This window comes from Furipterus horrens, unplaced genomic scaffold (assembly GCF_987537825.1).
Source record: "Furipterus horrens unplaced genomic scaffold, mFurHor1.1.pri manual_scaffold_6, whole genome shotgun sequence".
In the NCBI taxonomy this organism is placed as follows: domain Eukaryota; kingdom Metazoa; phylum Chordata; class Mammalia; order Chiroptera; family Furipteridae; genus Furipterus; species Furipterus horrens.
This window is the reverse complement of record NW_028327176.1, coordinates 99028192-99048989: the sequence shown is the minus strand read 5'-3', so window position 1 is coordinate 99048989 and position 20798 is coordinate 99028192. Positions and strand designations below refer to the sequence as shown.

General features: G+C 44.2%; 1 protein-coding gene across 2 annotated transcripts in view; it reads left to right on the top strand.

Moving 5' to 3' along the window:
- Positions 1-20798, top strand: part of CLIC5 (CLIC family member 5) — a 146123-nt gene that overhangs the window by 88461 nt on the left and 36864 nt on the right. For both annotated transcript variants that reach the window (XM_090282524.1, XM_090282525.1), the window contains exons 2-3: positions 13872-13981; positions 18040-18165. In XM_090282524.1, the coding sequence (XP_090138650.1) occupies positions 13872-13981; positions 18040-18165 (236 nt within the window). The remainder of the gene's footprint in view (positions 1-13871; positions 13982-18039; positions 18166-20798) is intronic.

Sequence of the window (20798 nt, the reverse complement as noted above, 5' to 3'; positions counted from 1 at the left end):
CTGTGTACAGTGGCATAAACTTCTTTTCCAAACCTAGGGATGGAGCAATCTGTGTTGAGCTGGAAACACACCTTCTAATCTTCTGATATGACGTGGCTGATTTTAGGGATTCTCTCTGTGGATCTCAGTGTTAGGATGTAGAAGCCAGACAAAGGTCTTTAGTGTTGGTAGACTTAAGTACCCCAGAAGCGTCAAACCACCCTCTGAGACTTAGAGAAAAGGTCCCATACAGCAGAAAAATTTTTGCACCTCACTAATTTTGGAGTCTACTTATTTTGGAGTTATTGGGGGGGGGGTGTCATTTTGTACCTTCCTAATGGCCACCGTCAGTTTTTTCTCTGAGGCATGAAGTAGAGAATTCACAATGACAAAGGTCATTTCTAACTTCCTCATACACAATTAATAATGCTGAACAAGTGAACGTGGAAAGAAGCAGAGAATTCCAAGCTAGGCATTATCCAGTCATCCCTTCATTTTTCAGGCAAGGATGCAGAAGGCCACATTGAGGCTATGATTTCCTCAAGGACACAATTATCTTGCAGAACATCTTGCACCAGCAGGAAGGTCTTCTGATTCACACTGGCCAGGCAGAGAGCAGGGGGATAACCTGTATCTTTTAACTGTAGGACTTCTGAAAGAAGGTCTTGGAAGATTTTCCTTTCTGAAAAGAAACATGAACTCCACATCTGGTTGTGGCTTCCTGGGTGATGGCCTGGACTATTGTGTGTGTGGAATAATTACTGGGGTCAATTTAGTTTAGTTTTGTTTTTTTAATGGGAGTACAATAAATAGAACATTTCCTGTCTTAGTCTGCCATTTAAAAAAGCTTTCCATTTCCCCTTTAGACCTAGGGGATTGCAAAAGACAGGCTCCTTTTCAATTAGAGTGGTGCCTGGGCTTGAACATATAACTCAGTGGGGAGCAAGGTGGAGAAAATGAAATCAGGTCTCCTTGGCACAAAACCTAGTCTCAGCTTCCATGTCTGTAGCCATGGGGCTGTTTTTATAAAGCCCCTCTGAAGCAAAGGATAATCATTCAGGGCCACCATGGTCTATAGGAGCTCAGAAACAGTTAGTGGGTGGGCTCCCGTGACAGAAGGCACTTGGTTGGTAGAACATTTCCCCATTGCACGGTGACACAGAAGACTTGTGTCCTTTGGTTTACTGGTGGGGACTGTGAGAGGGAGGAAGGGAGGACGGGCCCCAAGGGCAGAGTGACAGTGAAGACAGCTGATGTATTGAGTGCTTGCTCCCGGCCAGGGACTGTGCTCCTGTATTCCTGTGTTTCTCTCTTACTCCTCCTAATCACCCGATGAAAGGAGGAGTGTGGAGAGGCAGGATTTAGCTACACAGCTTCTCTTCTGTGCTCCCCCTGGGGGTTCAGGAACTTCAGTGTGAGCCTGGCTTCTTGTGTTTACCCTAAGTGAATCGTCCACTTTGAAGCAGGATAAACCTTGGTTAGAATTTATACCCTACAGTAATCAGAATTTTTTCTTACTGTGTCTTCAGTATTTTGCCCTTCTAGAGTAAAATCACAGGTAAGCAAGGGCTAACAAGAGCATCTCTAGATATGACTTTTGAAAGGATTCAATTCCTATCGCTTCTGTGATTATATCCAAATTAGTTACATTGATGATTTTGACTGAGAGTTCAACCATCTTCATTTGACTGCAAACTCCACCCCACCCCGCGGTCTGTGTCTGGGACACAGAGGTACTCTGCACCGCAGCTGGCCTAGGTGGAAATGAGAGGATTGGGTGGAGCTTGAGGGATCAGGGTAGGGGTAGGAGAGCTCTCCTGAAGTGATGCTTCTTGAACGGCTTTTCAAGGTAAAGTTCTGAGACTACTATGGAAATACCTTAAAGGAAAGCCTTGAAGGTGGTTACAGGGGGGTTGCTGCTTTGTCTTTATTTCACCTCCAACGTATAGCGCTGACCACTGCCCCCACAGGTTTGCCTGCCTGCCTTTCAGGGTACAATGCCAGTGTCTGCAAGCTCTATCATCCTCTCAGCAAATAGTTACTGAGCCCATGCCTGAGCCAAGCATGGTGCCGGGGGCTGGGGGCTGGGGGCTGCCTAGCTCGCTGAGTCTCTGTTCTGGAATTCTTAGCTGCAAATAAAAGATGCAGTGATGTTTACCTTCTTTCCACTTCATTTTAGGGTAGTTTAGAACGTATTTCAAGAACCTCTTTTCTAATTTATATGCCTTGTAAACAACAAAACAAAGGCCCAGGAAGGGGGAGACTATTCACCCAAAATTGCATAGTTCTTTGTGCCCAAGCTAGTTTTGGAACACAGGGCTCCTAATCTTCTGCTCTTTATTCCACTGCCCTCTTGCTTACAGGGCTGCCCAAGGAACTCAATTCACCCAAGCATTCTGCTTCTCCAAACATTCTGGCCGAGGTCTCACTGCACATGTATGAGAAAACATAACTGTGCTAAATTCTTAGTATTCATATTAACAACAAAGTTAAACATCCCTACAGTCTTCCACCTACAAGGTAACTGAAAAGAAACATGTTGTTTTTGTTTTTAAGTCTTTCCTTTCAACCAGACTTGAAGTAATTTTAAATAGAGATTTTTAGATGAAAACTAAAGCAGCTTTGTGATAAGAGGTGCTGCTCTTTGACCCGAGCACCCATTTTAGAAGCTCTATCCTTGTCAGTGGCAGAGGTAAGATCTTACTGGATCTCACGAAGGGTATGTCAGGTAAAGGGCCACCTGCCTGGTTTCAAGATTCCAGGAAGCTACTGTTTGCTCTTCTTCCTTCTTTCCCAGTTCTCACCTTCTGGCAGCTGCCAGAGACCTTACTGATGGAACTTCAGACCCTCTGCTTACATCCAGTCCATGATCAATGTTAAACAGTTATCCACAATCACACTTAAATGTGAATGCTTTCAGAGTTGGCTTTGGGAAACAGAAGTGGGAAAGATGTCATGTTGGCCAAGGGTGGCCTAGGGGTTATAGACCAGTGATGGAAGAAATAGCAGACACATGTGGGACACAGGGGACACAAGGAGAGAAGCTTTTGACTGCTTTGTCAAGCCTGTGATTGGACTTGCCTTCTCAAACTGGAGGAAGAGAGGAAACTGGAGAATTCCTGCATGGGTTCCTAAGGACAAGACCACATTGTGGTTCCCTATCACCCCATATTGTGTGATCAAGCCTCCAGACCAGTGCTGATGTGGTTCCTTCTTCTCCCATGTCCTTGCCCATTGCTTTGCTTGAAAACATCCTCTTACCATTTAGGTCACATCTCAAAAACCATTGCTGCCCCCAGACTTTCCCAGAGCTCTCAGGGGGGTTCCTTCATGCTCCCATTCTTCCCATACTCTGTCATTGTTGCACTTGACCAAACCATCACCTCTTTACCTTTTGTGCCTCTGTGTGGGCAGCTTCCCAAGGAGATGCAGTCACATTCATCACTGCACTCCCAGGTTCTGGCGCTGAGCAGGCCCTCAGAGAAGATGCTTGTTCTGCTGCATGAACCCACCCTGCCCAAGTGGCCAGGTGCCCTCATATGGTCGATGGTGGAGCTAATGCCTCCTACTGCTCCCCACAACCAGGAAGTTGAACATCGGACTTACAGGGTCCACACTGTAGAAGAAACAAAGGTTCTAGCCATTGCTGGCTAGAGGGTAGTGCCTAGGGAGAGGAAATGTGGTTGAGCACATATGACCATGTGAGAATTTGGGCTGTGTGGGTGGATTTCTGGGCCTTGTCACACTGCTCTCTGTCACCCTCAGAGCTCAAGAGCAGGGATGCTCCTGGTGGTGTCTGTGGTTGTGTTGACCTGACGTTTTCTACCCAGCTTTGTCTAAAACATGCTCTCCATTCCTGGGTGACTCAAACTGGAGCACTTCCTCCAGGACTCACGCCAGGACTGCCGGTGGGGAGGAACAGCGGTAGAAGTGGGTGGAGGCCCATGATCTGAAGGCGTTTCCAGTACAGAGAGGAAAACAGGGAACAAAACAGCAAAGGGAGTACCTCAGGTGTTTCCCCAGCACTCTGACTCTGTGTATTTGGATTAGGCTCAGGGAAGATTTTTGTTAGTTTTCTTTTTTAACACACTCCTTAGGTAATTCAGTAATTGTGAACAACACCAGGTCAGAGGTGGCCAGGCCTGGTTTAACATCAAAATTCCCCTTGAGATTTTTGAGAAAAACAAAACAAAAAACAAAAAACACCTTGCCTAAGCCCTACTCTCAAGTAATTAAATCAGAATATCTAGGGGTAGGACCTGGGCATGACATTTTTAAATGGGTATTAGAATAGATTTTTCAAACTCTACACAATACTTTGTTGACATATTATAAAATACTCATTTTGCAAAAAATTTCCCAGAGGGTCCCAGATTTAAGTGACCCAATATAATAAATCTCATGACTCAGATTTGACTTTAGTGCCATAAGATTTTAATCTGTCATCATTGGGAGGTTTGGATAGATGAGAGGCTTACTGAACCCAACTGAGAGGGGGAATGGCGGATTTTGTGATTTCTCTAAAGTCTTTTTAGACCAGCGTGTGATACTAAGATGCTATATTCAAACTCAACATTCAGACAACCGGGGCAGACGGCAGGATGAGTACCAGCTAAGAAATCTCCACTATCACAGAATCCTAAACACCAACCTTTGTGGAAGAAGCAGAGCTCAATGTGAAGACACCCTTTGTTTGAAGATTATAGGAACTGCAGGCTCATTCCATGAATGCAGAGGAAATGGATTCATGATCAAAAGCTGGAACTGATTTCTATAGCATCTTAAATAACACATTAAAAATATGTCAAGGGAAAAAAGCAAAACTTTTGACAGTGGCCTAATTAAGTGGGAGGCATGTTTCCTCCATTAGGACTGGTATTCTCCTGGGGAGGCTTAAGTGAGGAGACGTCTTCTTCAAATTAAACCCATGTGGGAAGGAGTTCTGTTTATTAGAGGCTGTAGATTTGTATTGCTCTTCGATTTCCTGTGCTTTGGTGCATTTGTGAGGTGGAAGAATTCCAGCTTTCAGCTTTTCTGGTCCAAGCACTGAGATTCATAACAATGCCCAAAGGTTAGCACGCTGGTTTTGTAAATATCTGTGGCAAAGGTTCCTGGATTTTCATTAAAAAATCACCAGGAATCTGTCACAAAACCAGATTCCTCAGCTTCATCTATCAATCTTCCTTGAGTTCCAGCCTTTCTTGTCTTTGGATCCTGAATCACTTATAAACAATACTTGTTTGGAGAATGTAGCTCTGCACAAGAACTCAACCACCTTGCCAAGAACAGACCTGCATATACCTGTCTCCCTTCATGGCCAACACGAGACTGCCCTAGTTTAGGAACACTCTTCTCCGACCAATGGACAGTGGCCATAGTTCTTCCTATGTTTGCTTTCTCTATTGAATGTATTGCTCCACACACAAAACCTGGGACACTGAGGAACTGTTGAATTTTTGTGCCATCAAAGAGACCTCTACTAACGCTTTACTAAGGCATAGCATTTCACAAACAGGGATGTTTTAATTAGCTCTGCCTAAATGTTTGTTGTCAGAAGTCATAATGACAATAGCTCTATATTTATAAAGCAAATGCCATGTGTTTTATATATATTATCCTTCAGTTGTAAAATAACCCTGCAAGGTAGATATTTCTGTACCCAATTTGCATATAAGGTATCTGAGGCTAAGTGTGTGTGTCAGTTAACTGCTGGAAAACAAACCACCCCAAAACTTAGTGGCTTTAAACAATGACAACATTCATTTTGCTCATGTACCTGAAGTTTGGCCGAGGCTTGGTGAGGATGACCAATTTTACTTCACTAGGTATCACTTGGGACAGCTCAAAGGCTAAGTACCGGAATCATCTGAAGTCTTACTCACTTGCATATCTGGTGGTTGATGCCACCTGTCACGGGAATCTCAGCTGGGACTGTCAGACAGAAAACTACACACTGCCTCTTGATGTGCTCTGGACTTCTTCATGACACGGTTGCTGGTGTCCCAGCGCAAAGGTCCAAAGAAGGGAGAGAGTGCCAGGCAGAATCTGTATCTGTATCATCTTTTATGACCTGGCCTCAAAAGTCCCACAATGTGACAGTCTATTCAGCTGGACCTGGAGAGTGACTGAAAGAGACTCATTTTAGAAGAGAGTGTTAAGTAGAAGTAGGACTGACAAGAAGTTAAAAAAGAGGCCCACTCACTTCTTCAAATAGTTTGGGCATGAAAGAATAGGAGGAAAAGCCGCACAGGAGTGGGAAGAACTGGCTGGGAGAGGGCACAAGGGCGCTGGGATGGAAAGGACAGATCTTTCTCGGTCTGTGGAAGAACAGGAGGGTGAAGACAGACTCAGTGCAGATTGACGTAAAGCTCAAGGCTGGCTGATAGACACGCCAAAGATGCCTCAAGCACAGCAGTATTTCACAACATGTGAAGTTCTAGGTGGCCTTGGGCCCAAAGCCACTGTTAAACCAGGCGTTACTCAGGGTGAAAGGCATCACTGGATCCTCCTGCCTTACTCATGCAGTTAAACTGAGTAGACTTCTGGGGATGGGGCTACAGTTCCTTTGGGAGGGGATATTTACATAACTATATTTAGTTGTTTATAAAACCATTTAGCAGGCTAAGGTGTTGATGACACATACTGGATTGATGAGCTACCTGTCTCATGTCATATTTCTACATTTACCGGGTGTGATGTTTAATCTTGTGTGTCAGCTTGGCTGATGTCCAGCTATTTGGCCAAACGTTATTCTATATACTTCTGTGCTGGTGTGTTTTGAATGAGAACATTTAAGTGAGTGGACTTTGAGTAAAACAGATTATCCTCCATAATGTGTGTGGGTATCATGCGTTTAATTAAAGGACTTAATAGGAGAAATTGAGGAAGAGAAAATTCTGCCAGAAAACTGCCTTTGGACTCAAACTGTGCCTCTTCCCTGAGTCTCCAACTGATCATCTACCTCTTCAGGGTTTGAACTCACCAAGACTTCACAATCACGTGAGCCAACTCCTCAAAATAAATCTCTTGATAGATAGATAGGTAAATAGATAGATAGATGATAGGTACAGACAGACAGAAAGAAAAAATATATAGATATATGTGTATAGATACACACGTGCAGGCACACACACACACACACACACAACCTGATGGCCCTGTTTCTCGGAAGAACCATGACCAGTACACCTAGAATTCTTCACATTATAGTGCATAGCTAGCCACCAGCACAGAGCTGATTTAGCCTTTATAGTCAGCTTTACATAAATGCTGAGAATCTATGAAGACTCAAATGTATGCTTGTTTCCTGACTGCTTATTGAATGCAAAGTCCCTCAGGAACCCCAGTGAGGTAAGCCTGTTGTGGCTGCTGAGAACAATAATGCTTCTCTAAGTGCAGAACTCCCAATTTTCAAGTGGACCACAGACCACCAAGTTGTATCCCTGCTAAGGAGGCTTACCAATCACATTATTAGGACAGACAATTTAGTATTAAAATTGTTTATAATATGGGATACTATCTGACTTACACTAAGAAGAAAAAGTGGGCAGCTCCAAATATTTTTATTATAAAGAAAAATTCTTTCTCCTCCACGTGACATCAGTCAATTTGTTGCTATATAAATGAGTCATTTTATATCCAAAGAGAGTGCTCTTCCTGTGACCTTTGTCACTTTAACACTTTTCTGTACAATAACAACTAGCCGAGCCTAGTGTGAAACCAAGCGTCAGGAATCAGGAAGTACGTCCCTGATTCTGCCACAGGACCCAGCTGTGCCAGCTCCGGCAAGTTGTCGGAACTTTCTGGGCTTATTTCCTGACCAGTGAAAAGAAAGAGCTGGACTATATCATCCGTGAGGTCAATTCCAACCCCACTGTTGTAAGATTTTTACCTGTAAACTTGACTATAATGTTTAATCACTTGAGTCTTCAGTTTCAGTGTTCATGGGATAAAGCAACAAAAAGTTGAAATGTGACACAAATGGTGACTTAATTACCTTTCTGCAGAAAACCGAGGTTTCTTTTTTCTAGTACCTCATCCAGGACTTAACCTTGCCAGATATTTAAAGGACCCAAACAAAGAGCCTAAACATATTGCATTTTGAACAGCAGACATTTAAGCATTTATAGCAGTCTGAGTCTAATCAAGAGAGAGAAATCACATAGTAATTCAAACAGAAGTTAAACATGAAGAAGTGTTAACCACAGTAAAAGAATAACCATAACATATAGAAAACTCTGGTATCCTAGAGGTGAGGGAGAATAGCTGAGTAAGGACAAACTTGGGAGAAGTTAAAATGTAACTGGAGAAGGTACGGTCAGCCCAGCAGAAAGCTTAGAAGTGCATTGCGTGGCTAGGCCATCGCTGGTGGAGAAGGTGATCAGCAACGGTGGCATAGGTGTGCAGTGGGATCCAAGTGTCAGCGGGAACAGGGAGCCTGCAGGCCACACAAGGCTTGAGGAATAAATGGCAGATCTGAGTGGATGCCCTGGCCACAGGCAGGCTATGTACAGGCTACAGGGGGCTGTGGTGTCTGTGTCAAGAAGGCTGAAGAAGGGTTTCACCAAGTCAAGGCTGCAAGGTGGTAGAGGGCTCCCATTCTGGGCCTGTGGCTGGGGCAGGCTCTCCTGGATGTCCTCCCACGCTGCCAACCCCCAGCCCATGCCAGAGGCAGAAGGAGCACCTCTTCCTTCTGCAGTGGCCCTCCAGGGCTCTCTCTGGGGGAGCTATGTTCATGCTCACTTAGACATGCGGGAGCAAATGCTCTCCTCCTCCTCTCATAGAGCTTCTACTGAAGGGTGCATTTGGAGTAGAGACACAAATTGATAAGTGGTATGACTTCTGTCCAACTTAAAAATCATCTGTCTTCTGGGATCTTCTCTGAATAATTTTTCTCTCTTCTGGACCTTGGTGTCCTCAAGAGGCTTTTGGACAATTCTCAGCTTCCCCTCATTGTACCTGCTGTGTTTGTGGGATGTCTTAAACCAACAGCTCTCAAATGTTCTTCATGGACTCCTGGGGTCCCTGAGACCCTTTCAGGCATTCTGGGGTGGGGAGGACCACAACTATTTTCAGAGTGATTTCATTTCTCTGTGGGGTTGATGTTTCATGGGTAAAGCTGCTGTTGCCTTGGCACAAATAGAGGCAGTGGTACCAATGGTACTAGGAGTCATGCATGTGCAGGAAGAGAAGAGCCGGTCTCATTTATGAATATTCTTGATGAAGCAGTGAAAAGCATGTAATGTAATTAAATCTGAACCCTCGAGTGCATGTCTCTTAAACATTCTGGCTGATGAAGTGGGAAATGCACAGAGAACTCTTTGGGTGCCTTCTGAAGCGCAAACATTGTCTAAGGAAAAGCACGTGGGTGACTGAGTTGTGAGCTGAAGCAGCCGCTTCTTCCATGGAACACAGGTTTTGCTTAAGAGAAACTGGCAGACAAACTGTGTTTTCAGACTTGGTATTTGATGGATATTTCCCGCAAGGTCAGTGAAATGAGCTTGTCATTTCAAGGATAATAACTGATTTATTGCCAATGCTAAACTATAAGCTTTTAAGAGAAATTGGAATATTGGAAAACATGTGTTCAACACTATGAGCATGACAGGTTTTTTTACTTAAACTTTTCTGATGAGCTTGGTGGTGATATTACTAAATGAGATATTTTCATATTGCATAATGAATTGTATCAGCATTTGGAAGATCTGCATAACTCAGTGAAACACTATTTTCCAAGTGACCAATTTGTGATCCATTCAAAGTGCAAGACAGATGAATGCGTTTTAGTGGAGCAGAAGAATTTCACTGATAGAGTTTCAAATTCCATCCTTCAACCAACTTTTAAGAAACCTTTATCATTGAGTTTGGGTATGTTACCAAAGAAGAATACCCATAATTATCTGAAGAGGCTATTAAATTACTGCTCTCTTTTTCTACTGTGTCTCTGTGTAAGACCAGAATTTATTAATATATACTTCAACCAATTTACTTACTATATTACTAAATTTCTTTTTTTTAAAGATTTTATTCATTTATTTTTAGAGATAGGGGGAGAGAGAGAAAGAAAGGAAGAGAAATATCAGTTTGAGAGAAAAACATTGATTAGTTGCCTCTCGTACATGCCCCAACTGGGAGCCAAACCTGCAACCTAGGCTTGTGCCCTCACTGGGAATCGAACCTGTGACCATGTGCTTTGCAGGATGACACCCAACCAATGGAGCCATACCAGTCAGGGCTATTACTAAATTTCTTCTGAAAATAGCTTATTTATATTAAAATGTGTTATTTATGTTATGTAATGTGTTTATTGTTATATCATTTAAATAAATAAATATTTAAAATATTTTCAGCTTTAATTTATAATATAATAAATATTGATAGCTATAACCCACAGAAATAAAAGTTCTTAGGGATTCTTAACAATCTTTAAAGGTTTATAAAGATTCTGAGACCAAAATCTTTGAGATATGCTGTCTAAATAAATCTGCATCAGCCACTTGAATTCACAAAATTTCAGGTAGTTGTAAGTTCAGTGACTGAGGCCATAGAGGGAGGCAGCTGAACTCCTCAGGGTCACACAGTGAATTAGAGGCAGAGGTGGGTCTAGAACCATGAACTCCTGCTGTTTTCTCAGGACACTTCAAGTTCCAACATCAGAGTTTTGAGACACTCAAGCCCTAAAGAGAGGGAGTGATATTACTCTCCCCTCCGCATGCATCCACTCTGATAGGCAGTGAGTATCAGCTAATTTTCAGGCAGCTGTGCTTGTTGCTGCTGAAGGTAAAATAAATAAGACATGTTCCACGTTTTGAGGGTAGACAAGCTCATTGTATAGAGGGAGAGACTACATGAAAGGTAATATCTCATAGCATATAATGACTTACCCAGCATACAACATATAATGCATAATCATGCAACCTATATAATAATTACATTATGCTATTATTACATTAATATACAGTATATACTCTATAGTATTTTATAAGTTTTATTTTAACTTACAATATATAATATAGTGTAGTATATCATAGTATGAAATGCATACAGTATAACATAGTATAACTTATAGTCAATACATTTGCAATATCTAGGGATAGGAAGTACTTTGGGGTGGTAACTGGCTGGCAGTTATAAGCATGCCTACTAGGCTCATGGCGAAGTGGAATTGTGCACTTGAGAGGTTTGCTTTTAGCCGTACATGATTCTGCTTTCCACACTTTCCTGCATGCATTAGTTCGCTGCGGCTGCCATAACAAATTACCATAAACTGGGTGGCTTATCACAACAGAAATGTTTTCTCTCGAAGTTCTGAGGTCTGAAAGTTTAAAATCAAGGTGCTAGAAGGGACATGCTTTCTCCAAAATCTCTAGGGAAGAATTTTTTTCTTGCCTCTTTTAGCTTCTGGTATTTTCTGGCAATCCTTCATATTCCTTGGTTTGTAGATACATCACTTCAATCTCTGCCTCTGTCTTCTTAGAAGGACACCAGTTATATTTAGGACCCATCCTAATCCAATATGACTTCATTTTAACTTGATTTCCCAACAAGATCACACTTGTAGGTTCTGGATGGACATGAATTGGGGGGAGGGGGACATTATTCAACCTAGTACCACACTCTGTGCCTGTCTCCAGCCCCCCGTGCTCAGAGTCTGTTTGGACCAAAGTCCGCCTTCAGGCTGGACTCCAGGCATGGCAGTTAAGAGCCAGATCACCTGGGTTCAATCCTAGGACCCCAAGGCCAGTTATTTTCCCTCTGTGCCTCAATTTCTACCTTTGTAAAAGGGTGATAATATCTCACTTCTCATAGGAATAAATGAGTTAGTAATATATGTAAAGCACTTAGAATAATGCCTAACAATATTGAAATGAGTTGTTATTATTATTATCATTATGATCTACTGTTTTGTTCAGCTAATAACAATTCCAATATTTTACTAGTTCCTTCTTCAATTCCTTTTCACCCCCTCACCACTGTGCCACCAGAGGTAAAACAGATGTGAGTGCGGAATATGGCTTCCATTTTTGTTTTTGTTTTTGTTTTTAATTCTTCACTTGTTCCTTACATTATATCTAGCTCTAGGGATATGTTCCTTTGTTATGATGTCTTAAAGGGCCAAGAACTGGGTGCCTATTGAATGAGTACCTCTCAGGAAGGTCTTAGGGAACTGACATCATCAACTCAAGTTAGCTCCAAGCTATTATTAAATTAATGGCTGCCTGTCTGAGTGTGGTTTTATTGGTAACTTTAGCTCTACCGGCAGGCCCACCTGTGCCCTCCCATCTTTCAGATTTTATATATGGAGCCCACAGCATCTCAACTACTCAGGTGTGGGTCTTTTTCCAGCACAGAGGAAAAGTGAGAACTGAATAGGGATGGGGCTCATGATGAAGTTAAAAGAGAGGTAAAATAAATAATCTCATAGCAATTGCCTATAACCTACACCATGAAAGGTGCCAGTTTCCCCTTATAAACCCAAGCCTCTGCTGGGAGTGATTTGCAAGGCAGAAATAAGCAACAATTAAGCTCTCACATATGAAAGAAGGCATCATTCCCTCTCCATTGGAAGGCCACAGTAAGACAAACCTCAAGGGGAAATAACGTGTTGGGCTTGGGGAATGCATTTTTTTCTCCTTTTCTAAAAAAAAAAATCTTATTAAGTCCATATTTTAGTATGTTGGTTGGATTGTTTGCAGCTTTTCGAGTAAGCCTGGGCCTCCCTCCCTGGGCCTCCTTGTCCAGCTTGGGCCACCAGGTGAGGCCAGGGCAACCAAAGACAGCGCGTGATTTTTCCCTCTAAGTACCATGTCAGGGGACCATAAACCACTTTCTGGAAGTCAGTTGTATAGAGATCACTTCTCCAGCCTTTCTATTTGTTTGTGTGCTTGCTGAAAATAAATTCTTACAAAATTCATGTCTTCACAACGCACTCAGAAGTAAAGCTAGACCTGCCTTTTGGACATTAAAAAAAAAATTAACATGCTGTTTTGAGAATGGTACTGAGAAGGGGAAATGTAATGATGAGCAAGTGTGTGCAAGCACTCAGTAATGCTGCCTGTATTGTTATATACGTGTTCCTGTCTATCCGCCTCGCCCGCCCCACTGAAGGCCATAAGCTCCTTAAGTAAATGCATTTTAGAATCCCTTGTGCAGCTTTCTCCAATGCCTTGCACATAATCAATAGTCAATATGTATTTGTTTAGTAAAAGGATAATTTAAAATGAATGGTTTATTGCCACTGAAAGTCAAATACTAATCAGAATAAGTGTACTGATTAAAGTCTTGAGTCTACTGACTAGTGAGACATAGAAAGATAGGGCCAAAGTCTGAAGTATTCACATTCACAGCATCCTCATGGAACAAACACCAAAGAGTCGAAGAAGGTAAACTAGAGGAGAACATATTTTTTCGGTAGAGTCAAAGAAAAGCATTTCTAATTCTTAGACCTGTCCGCAGAATGGACTGCTTTGAAAGAGATACATTACAGCTCAGTGGAGGTATTCAAGCACAGACTAGATGATTACTTGGGGTGTAGCAGTTGGTGGTCCGATATCATTGGTGTTAGACCATATGATATTGAAGTTCTCTTTTTCCCTGAGATGCTTGGGTTCTACAGTTTCAGAAAGTTTTTACTACATAATCACCATGCTGGAGGCTCAAATTCTGTTCAGCACGTATTTATTGAGCCATTACCCTGTGCCAGGCACTGCCCTGCATAGACACTAGGAAGACGGGGATGAACAATATAGGGTAGCTGCCCTTTGAAGTTAGACTGGGACATGGTTTTAGACTATTCTCTTCAGACTGTTGTTTGGTTTGGGGGTCATCATCCTCTATTCCTTCTTGCCAATGTGCACATGCCAACTCAGGACTCTGGTTCCCTTTTTTTCTAGGCTGGAATCGATGGAGAAAGCATTGGCAACTGTCCCTTCTCTCAGCGTCTGTTTATGATCCTCTGGCTGAAAGGAGTCGTGTTCAATGTCACCACTGTGGATCTGAAAAGGTAACAGATGCTATATAAATGAGGAATATGTTCAGCGGCAGGAACAGAGAACCTTCCATGAGGGAGGGAAAAAGCCTTACCAGGCTCCCAGCAGCCTCCTGCTCACACCTTGGCCAGGTCCCTAGTTACCAGAAAGGCTGCAAAAGCCAGTATCTCACTTGGGACCAAGCACTTTGCTGTCCAGATAAGTCAAGTTCAATTAGCAAGGAAAAAGGAGGGACTGGACATTAGATATGCAGTTGAGAATGTCTAGCATGAAGAGAGGCATGGACATCCTAAAATCCACAAGCTAGCTATTCCAGTAGTTCCAGGGTCCCCATCCTGGGAGACCCTAACAGGACGTCAGGCATGACAACCTGAGTTTCAAGGGAGTTGGGATCTGGACTATTTCCCCTGCTCTGTTCCCACCTTTAGAATCCCTCAGCGTGAGAGCTCAGGATTACACGCAGGATGTAATGTTACTAGTGTTCCCTTTTCTAAAGTGCAGTTTTAATGCTTGGTAAAAATATTAGGCCACACTTTTTATTTTATTTTATTTTATATTTTTCAATTACTGTTTATTCAATATGTTTTTGTATCAACCCACAATCTTTTCAGTCTCGTTTTCTGTTGTTTTTTGTTGTTGTTGTTGTTTTTTTTCTCTATCGCCTGTCCTTTCAATGTGGAATAGCTCGGAGCTCACTCCCTGAGCATGTGTAACATGCCTTGACTTTCTTGCCCCGGCGAGCTTAGCCTCTTCTCTCGGTCACTTTTATATGAACTATCCTATACCCAGAAGCCTGGTGTCTTCTAGATATGTCCACTTGCATTTTCTATTACCACTTCAAAATCTATATGTAGAACATTTCTTCTGTCACTTTTCCTTTGAGGTGGGCTCCCCTCCTGAATTCCTTTGTTCTCCTATTTTCTAGGCTCCCTTCTCTTGCCCCTTCCAGCGTCAGTCAGTCTCCAGTCCAAGGCAATCTCCTGCTGTGCTCTCTCTTACCTCCAAGCTCTCTTGTTCATTCTCACAGCTCACACCTGGTTCGGGTCCCACAGCAGCCAGTGGGACTGTATGTTTGTTCTTCAAACTGGTCTTCCTCCTTGAAGATCCTTCCAGGTTTCTCTCTGTTTCTACCTCTCTCTCTCTCTCTCTCTCTCTCTCTCTCTCTCTCTCTCTCTCTCTCTCTCTCTCTCTCATCCTTTGTACTGTCATAAGGTTATTCTTCCTCAAACGATCCTCTGATCATGTGGCTTCTCTAGCTCAGAACACCTTCCGACACTCCCTATTGCCTGTGGAGTAACTCATCTGCAGCCTTCCTTTGTCTTCTCCTTGGTTCCTCCCAATATTCTCTACTGACACGTCTCTCTGACTGCCCAGCCTCTGCCATGTCAGAACGCCGTCTGCTGCCCTTGTTCTCTCTTACCTCGAGCCCTTGGCTCGAAGACTCCTTCTGTCCCCACAGAGGCTGTCCCCACCCTCCTGAATAGCCAGATTGTCCCCTCCCCTGGGAAGCCTCCCCTCTCACCCCTCCACTCTCAGGCACCTCTGTCCCTCTAACATCCCTCTAAACTCCCCAGCACCTTTGCTTGACACTGTCATTTAGTATGTCATCAGCTTATGGCATCCACAGTCCCAGCACTTTACAACTGGTGAGTGCTTTTTCATAAAAAAGAAAAAAGAAATCACGCAACATATGACCTCGTGAAGGTCTTACTTCTTCCCAGTATACAAGGAAACTGAGACGGAGACTTGCCCAAGGTGCACATCATTCGCAGGGGCTTTTTCTAAAAACCCAGTCTTCTTGGTCCAAATACCAATGCTCCTCACATCAGTTATGAAGTTAGTTTTGTCCTTTGAATGAGACCTTAAATCCTTCAAGCAGAAGCTTGGATCAAGATTTAAGTTTTCTCGTATCTGCCATAGCAAATGATTTACTCAGACCTCCAGCTAATATCTGTCAGATAAATGAACATGCATCTGCCATGAAGTTATTATCTGTGACAGCTAACGGGAGCAGACTTTCTACAGATTGAGAGAAGAGCTTCCTTCAATGGACAAGAGGAGGTCTCTGGATTATCATCTATAAACATGGACTTGTGTGTTACCTGGAGCTCAGACTGGGAGAAGGAGCGCCCTGGCATTCCTCAGATGCTTCTGGTGTTCTTGTATATCTGTTATCACAGCCGATCCTGCCCACACCCTTTGCGGTGGGACAGCCAAGTACTGCAATTCCTGTTTTATAGATAAGGAAATGTTCCTACTGCAAGAAGAAGAAGGAGGAGGAGGAGAGGAAGAAGGAGAAGGAAGAGGAGGAGAGGAAGAAGAAGATGGAGAAGAAGAAGGAGGAGGAGAAGGAGAAGAAAGGAAAGAAGGAAGGAAGAAATATACACTGTATATATAATAGTTAAGGCATTTATTTTTATGTAGGATATAATATGATACAATAAAGTTTCGCAATTTATAAGAAAACTGATTTCTTATCCTGGCACCACAATTTATTGACTGAGTGACCTTGAAAAAGTTACCGTACTTTTATGAGCCTTGATTTCCTCACCTGTACAATGTCTGCCTGGCTTATACGGTCACTGCGAGGAGTCAGTGAGCAGCCCTTGCACACAGTACTGGCCTGGCTCAGAGCAAGAGTTCCACATCTGGGCTGTTCTTAGCACCATCCCTGCCCTCAGGGAGCTGGCACTCAGTTGGGGACAAAGGACTGGTACCCATTCAATAACACATAAACTCAGCTTGGCAATATGCACTTAATTGCTAAATATATCATTTCAAATATAAATGCTGAAGAAGGCCAACAAAGAGAGAGAACCGCCACTGACCGGCACCCACTGGAAATGTCCAGCGGAGCTTCAGCAGCTGTGGGCAGTACCTCCCAAGGATGTCTAATTCCAGAGACCATTGTTCTCTTCAGTCATGGGGAAAAAAAATAAAAAAGCTCTGTTTCTTTTAGGCACAGAAAGGTAATTGCTAAAAAATAAAGTCAGTGTAGATTTCCCCTCCCAGCTGAGAACCCCGAGCACTGCTGCCTTGTGTCAGCTCTAAAAACAGAAGGAGGAGGTAAAGAATGTCCTTTTATTGCCTGAAATGAGGGACACATACAGAGCAAACAAAAGGACTCAGTAAATTAGATTTTAAACATACTTTCTGTCTCAATTGCCTAAGGAGTTCCCAGTGTCCCAGAATGAAGCTGGACACTGCCTGGGTTTGGGAGACAGCAAGGGAGTAGCACTGTAATTGAAATTCTTCTCTTCCCCTCCCACACTGATTACTACAGGAATTTGTTTCATTACAGATTCCTCTCCTCTCGTTGTTTACTTTTTCCAGTTCCTCCATCTAATGTTTTCCACTCCGGACTCCCACGAGAAGTGTTGCATCTCACAGAGAGTGATTCCGGTGAACCTGGTGCTCTTGTCCTGCTCGTGGAAGGTTCCATCTTCCTACCCTTCCCACTCCCATCCCTCCTCTTCCTGCTCTTCCTTCAGTGCAAACCCCTCCCCCCCATGTGCCCCATCTGCCAACCCTTCTTCCCTGGCTTTCCTCCAACTCTGCTCTTGCATCGGGCCAGCTCGGGGGAGCCCAGAAGCACACCGGTGGGCAAGAAGAGGGCCCCTGGTCAAACACAAGGTCCCGCGCCTTCCTGTTGAGTCTACCCTTAGCAACGCAGAAGGTATTTCTTAGTCTAAAAGAGGGATGATTGAATCCATTAACATAGGGAGTTTGGAATTCTGGATAGTGAATTTTTGTTAAGCTACTTGGTGAAGAAACTTTTACAAGCAAAGCCCAACCTCTGCCCTGGGTTTTGAAAGTTTGGCACTTTCATTACTCTCTGTTTTTTAATAGTACTCAACTCCTTCCCCTTAACTTGCTCCTCTCTCATGGATGTCTGTGCCTCACCACCTCCCTTTCGAACCTTCTCCAGCCTCCCCACCCGGCACCATCAGTCTGTTTTTGCTGACAGGTGTCTCAAACAGCACAGGGGGTCTCATTTACAGGAAGTCCCAGGTTTCCCTGAACGTCAGGCACCCTGATGTAAGTCACCACCTGAATCTTGCTCTCTCTACAGAAAGCCAGCCGACCTGCACAACCTGGCCCCTGGCACCCACCCACCCTTCCTGACCTTCAACGGGGATGTGAAGACGGACGTTAATAAGATCGAGGAGTTCCTGGAAGAGACTTTGACTCCTGAAAAGTAATGAGCTCTTTATTTCCACAGCTAATGACAGGGAGGGGATAGGGAGGGGTCCATGTTGGAACTGAAAAAAATCACAATGTTAACTTTGAGGAGGCAGATTTCCCAAGGAGGCTCATTGATTCAGAGCATAGGACCCTCTTTTCAAAGAGAGAATCTGGGACACCCCTCCTTGCCCCCAAAGGGCTGCCAATTTCAAAACTGCTCCACGAAGTCCAACTCCAAGTGCCCCTGTGAAATGGAGCAGATCCTTCCCTCCTAAACACAGTGACTTGGGCAGCAGTGGGAAGGGTTCTTCCCTTTCACCCCCTTGAGAAAGACCTCTCTCCAGTTCATTTTGCCTGGAAGACCCCCAAGTGAGTGCTAAGTCTCCCTCATTTCAGAGCAAGAGCAAGAAGGCTCATGAAATGAAAACAAGCCAGGAGAGAGGTCACCCACGACTTCGGACTACACCAAAGTATAAATAAGAGTCGTAAATTGGACCAGACCTGTGTCTGAACTCATAAGTAAACATGGAAAAACTGACTGAAAGCAGCATCTCTTCTGAACATGAGCACAGCGAGGGGCGAGAACAGAGGGCTGTAGGTCCCTGTCAGGTACAATAGGTAAGCTGCTCACAGTGGGAAATAGGAGCAAAGAAAAGGCAGGCGAATTCTAAAAGTAGTAGCTGGAAACTAGACTTGTTCATTGTACTGAATTGTAATTAAGGATGAAACCATCACAAGTGTGTTTTTTTAATATAAAAATAATATTACAGATAGAGTTCAGCCTTTATCCTGTAGGGCACATAGAAAGGTCCTCAGGAAACATGCTGCTGAGTGAGTTTTCAGGCTTACTTTGGGGGGGGGGGTGAGGAGGGCAGAAGGGTTGGAGGTGGAGAAATCAATCGGGAGGAGCCAACTGGGGACAGTCCAGGCAAGACAAGACGGACTGGAGGCTGAACTAAGGCAGTGACAGTGAAATGTAGGGGGAAGGGGGGACTCAGGACATACTGAGTGGGCAGAGTAAGTGGGACTTTACTAAAAACCACCATGTTGTATTTATTTTAAAGTTTTGTTCATGTGTCAATACTTATATTGCCCTCACTTTGTGTGCTCCAGGAGATAGGAGAGTATCGTCATGTTAGGGTTGGGGACACGGAGGCTTGGAGAGGTTGACTAACGTGCCTAAGAACATACATCTAGCAAATCATTGTTAAAGCTCCCAGTTGTGCTCGATTAAGACTTGAACATGTTTACATTCTTCCTAAAGAAGTATCCTTTGTTACTGACATTAAGACAATCAACTTTCTCCCTGAGAATAGAATCAGGCTTATTGGAAGCGGCCGAGTGTAGACTTTAACTAAGTGTGCGCATGAATTGGCTGGGAAGCCCCACTTGTAAGACCCAGCTCGGCCACTCATATCCCTGAACAGGACACCAGCCATTTTGCTGAAAGGGCCCTGAGGTGGCTCAGGCTCCACCCGTCTCCCTTGGGACTTGACATCAATCACAGTTGGCACTGGTTTTTTAGGTGGGAATGGAAAATGGAAGCAGTGAGGAGCACAGTCCCACTTGATCCTTTGCCAGGTGGATGGGTGGAGGTGTGCAGGGGCTGGGCTGAGCCTGGAGGCCCAGGGTCCTCTCCTGGCTCTACTGGTGATGTGCTGAGAGCCCTCGGACCCCACTCTTCCCTGCTTTCAGCCCCAGGTAGCCTCCCCTGGGACAGGGTGACCTCAGAGGCCTTTGTGCTCTCAGATCCTTCATACTCACCTTAGCCAGGCTCCATCTACCCCCAATCCAGCCATGCCTTTTCCCAGCTGTTTCTCTAACTCAGGGGTCTCCAGTCTATATCCACAATGGGGCCAAAGGAGCCCATGAGACCCTTGGAGTTGTACATCCCACGTGTGCAGGTACAGTCTTCCAGAGGAGGACCATCATCAGATTTATTATTATTGTATCAGATTCTGAAGTTTCCATTATCCCAATAGAGATAAGCAGAGTTGGACACAGATGTTCCCTTCTCTCCTCCCCGTCCACCCCCCTTACCTGTCCTGAGTTCTGCTTCCTCTGCTCTGGGTCCCTTTCTGGGCAGTAGTCATGTGTAGGAGGTCTTACTAAGTGCCTTCCTGCCACATCAGTGACCCACTAATCCACCACACCAGGTAGCAGAAACTTGGAACAGTTAAAATGCACAACTTCAGAAGGCCACTAAGGTTGGAGCCCTAGTGATGAGACCATCTACCATTCCAGAGCCCTCAGAGGTGTCCCTTTGATGCCCTGGTACAGGTCAGACTGGGGCAGTTGCCACAATTACCTACGGATAAATGTCACCAAGCCAATGCTGCAGTCCCACAAAGGGAGACCCACTGTTCTGCCCACAACCAGCCACCAGCTGCTGCTAGCTTCCCACTGACTTGGGATGGGAGGTTGGGTGGCCTGGGTCTGGATGCCCCTGGGGGAGCACAGCCTGAACCTCTGGCTCTCTAGAGGGCAGCGAAACCCCTGTAACTGTGTGGGAGCGCTGGCTGGCCATGTGTTTCTCATCACTCTGGTCTTTGTAAAAGTTGCCAGACAGCCAAGGCAGTGTGGGAGCTTTATCCCTCTTAGCTTTATTTTTTAAAGGGGGGAAAAGAAAAACCCACATACGAACAC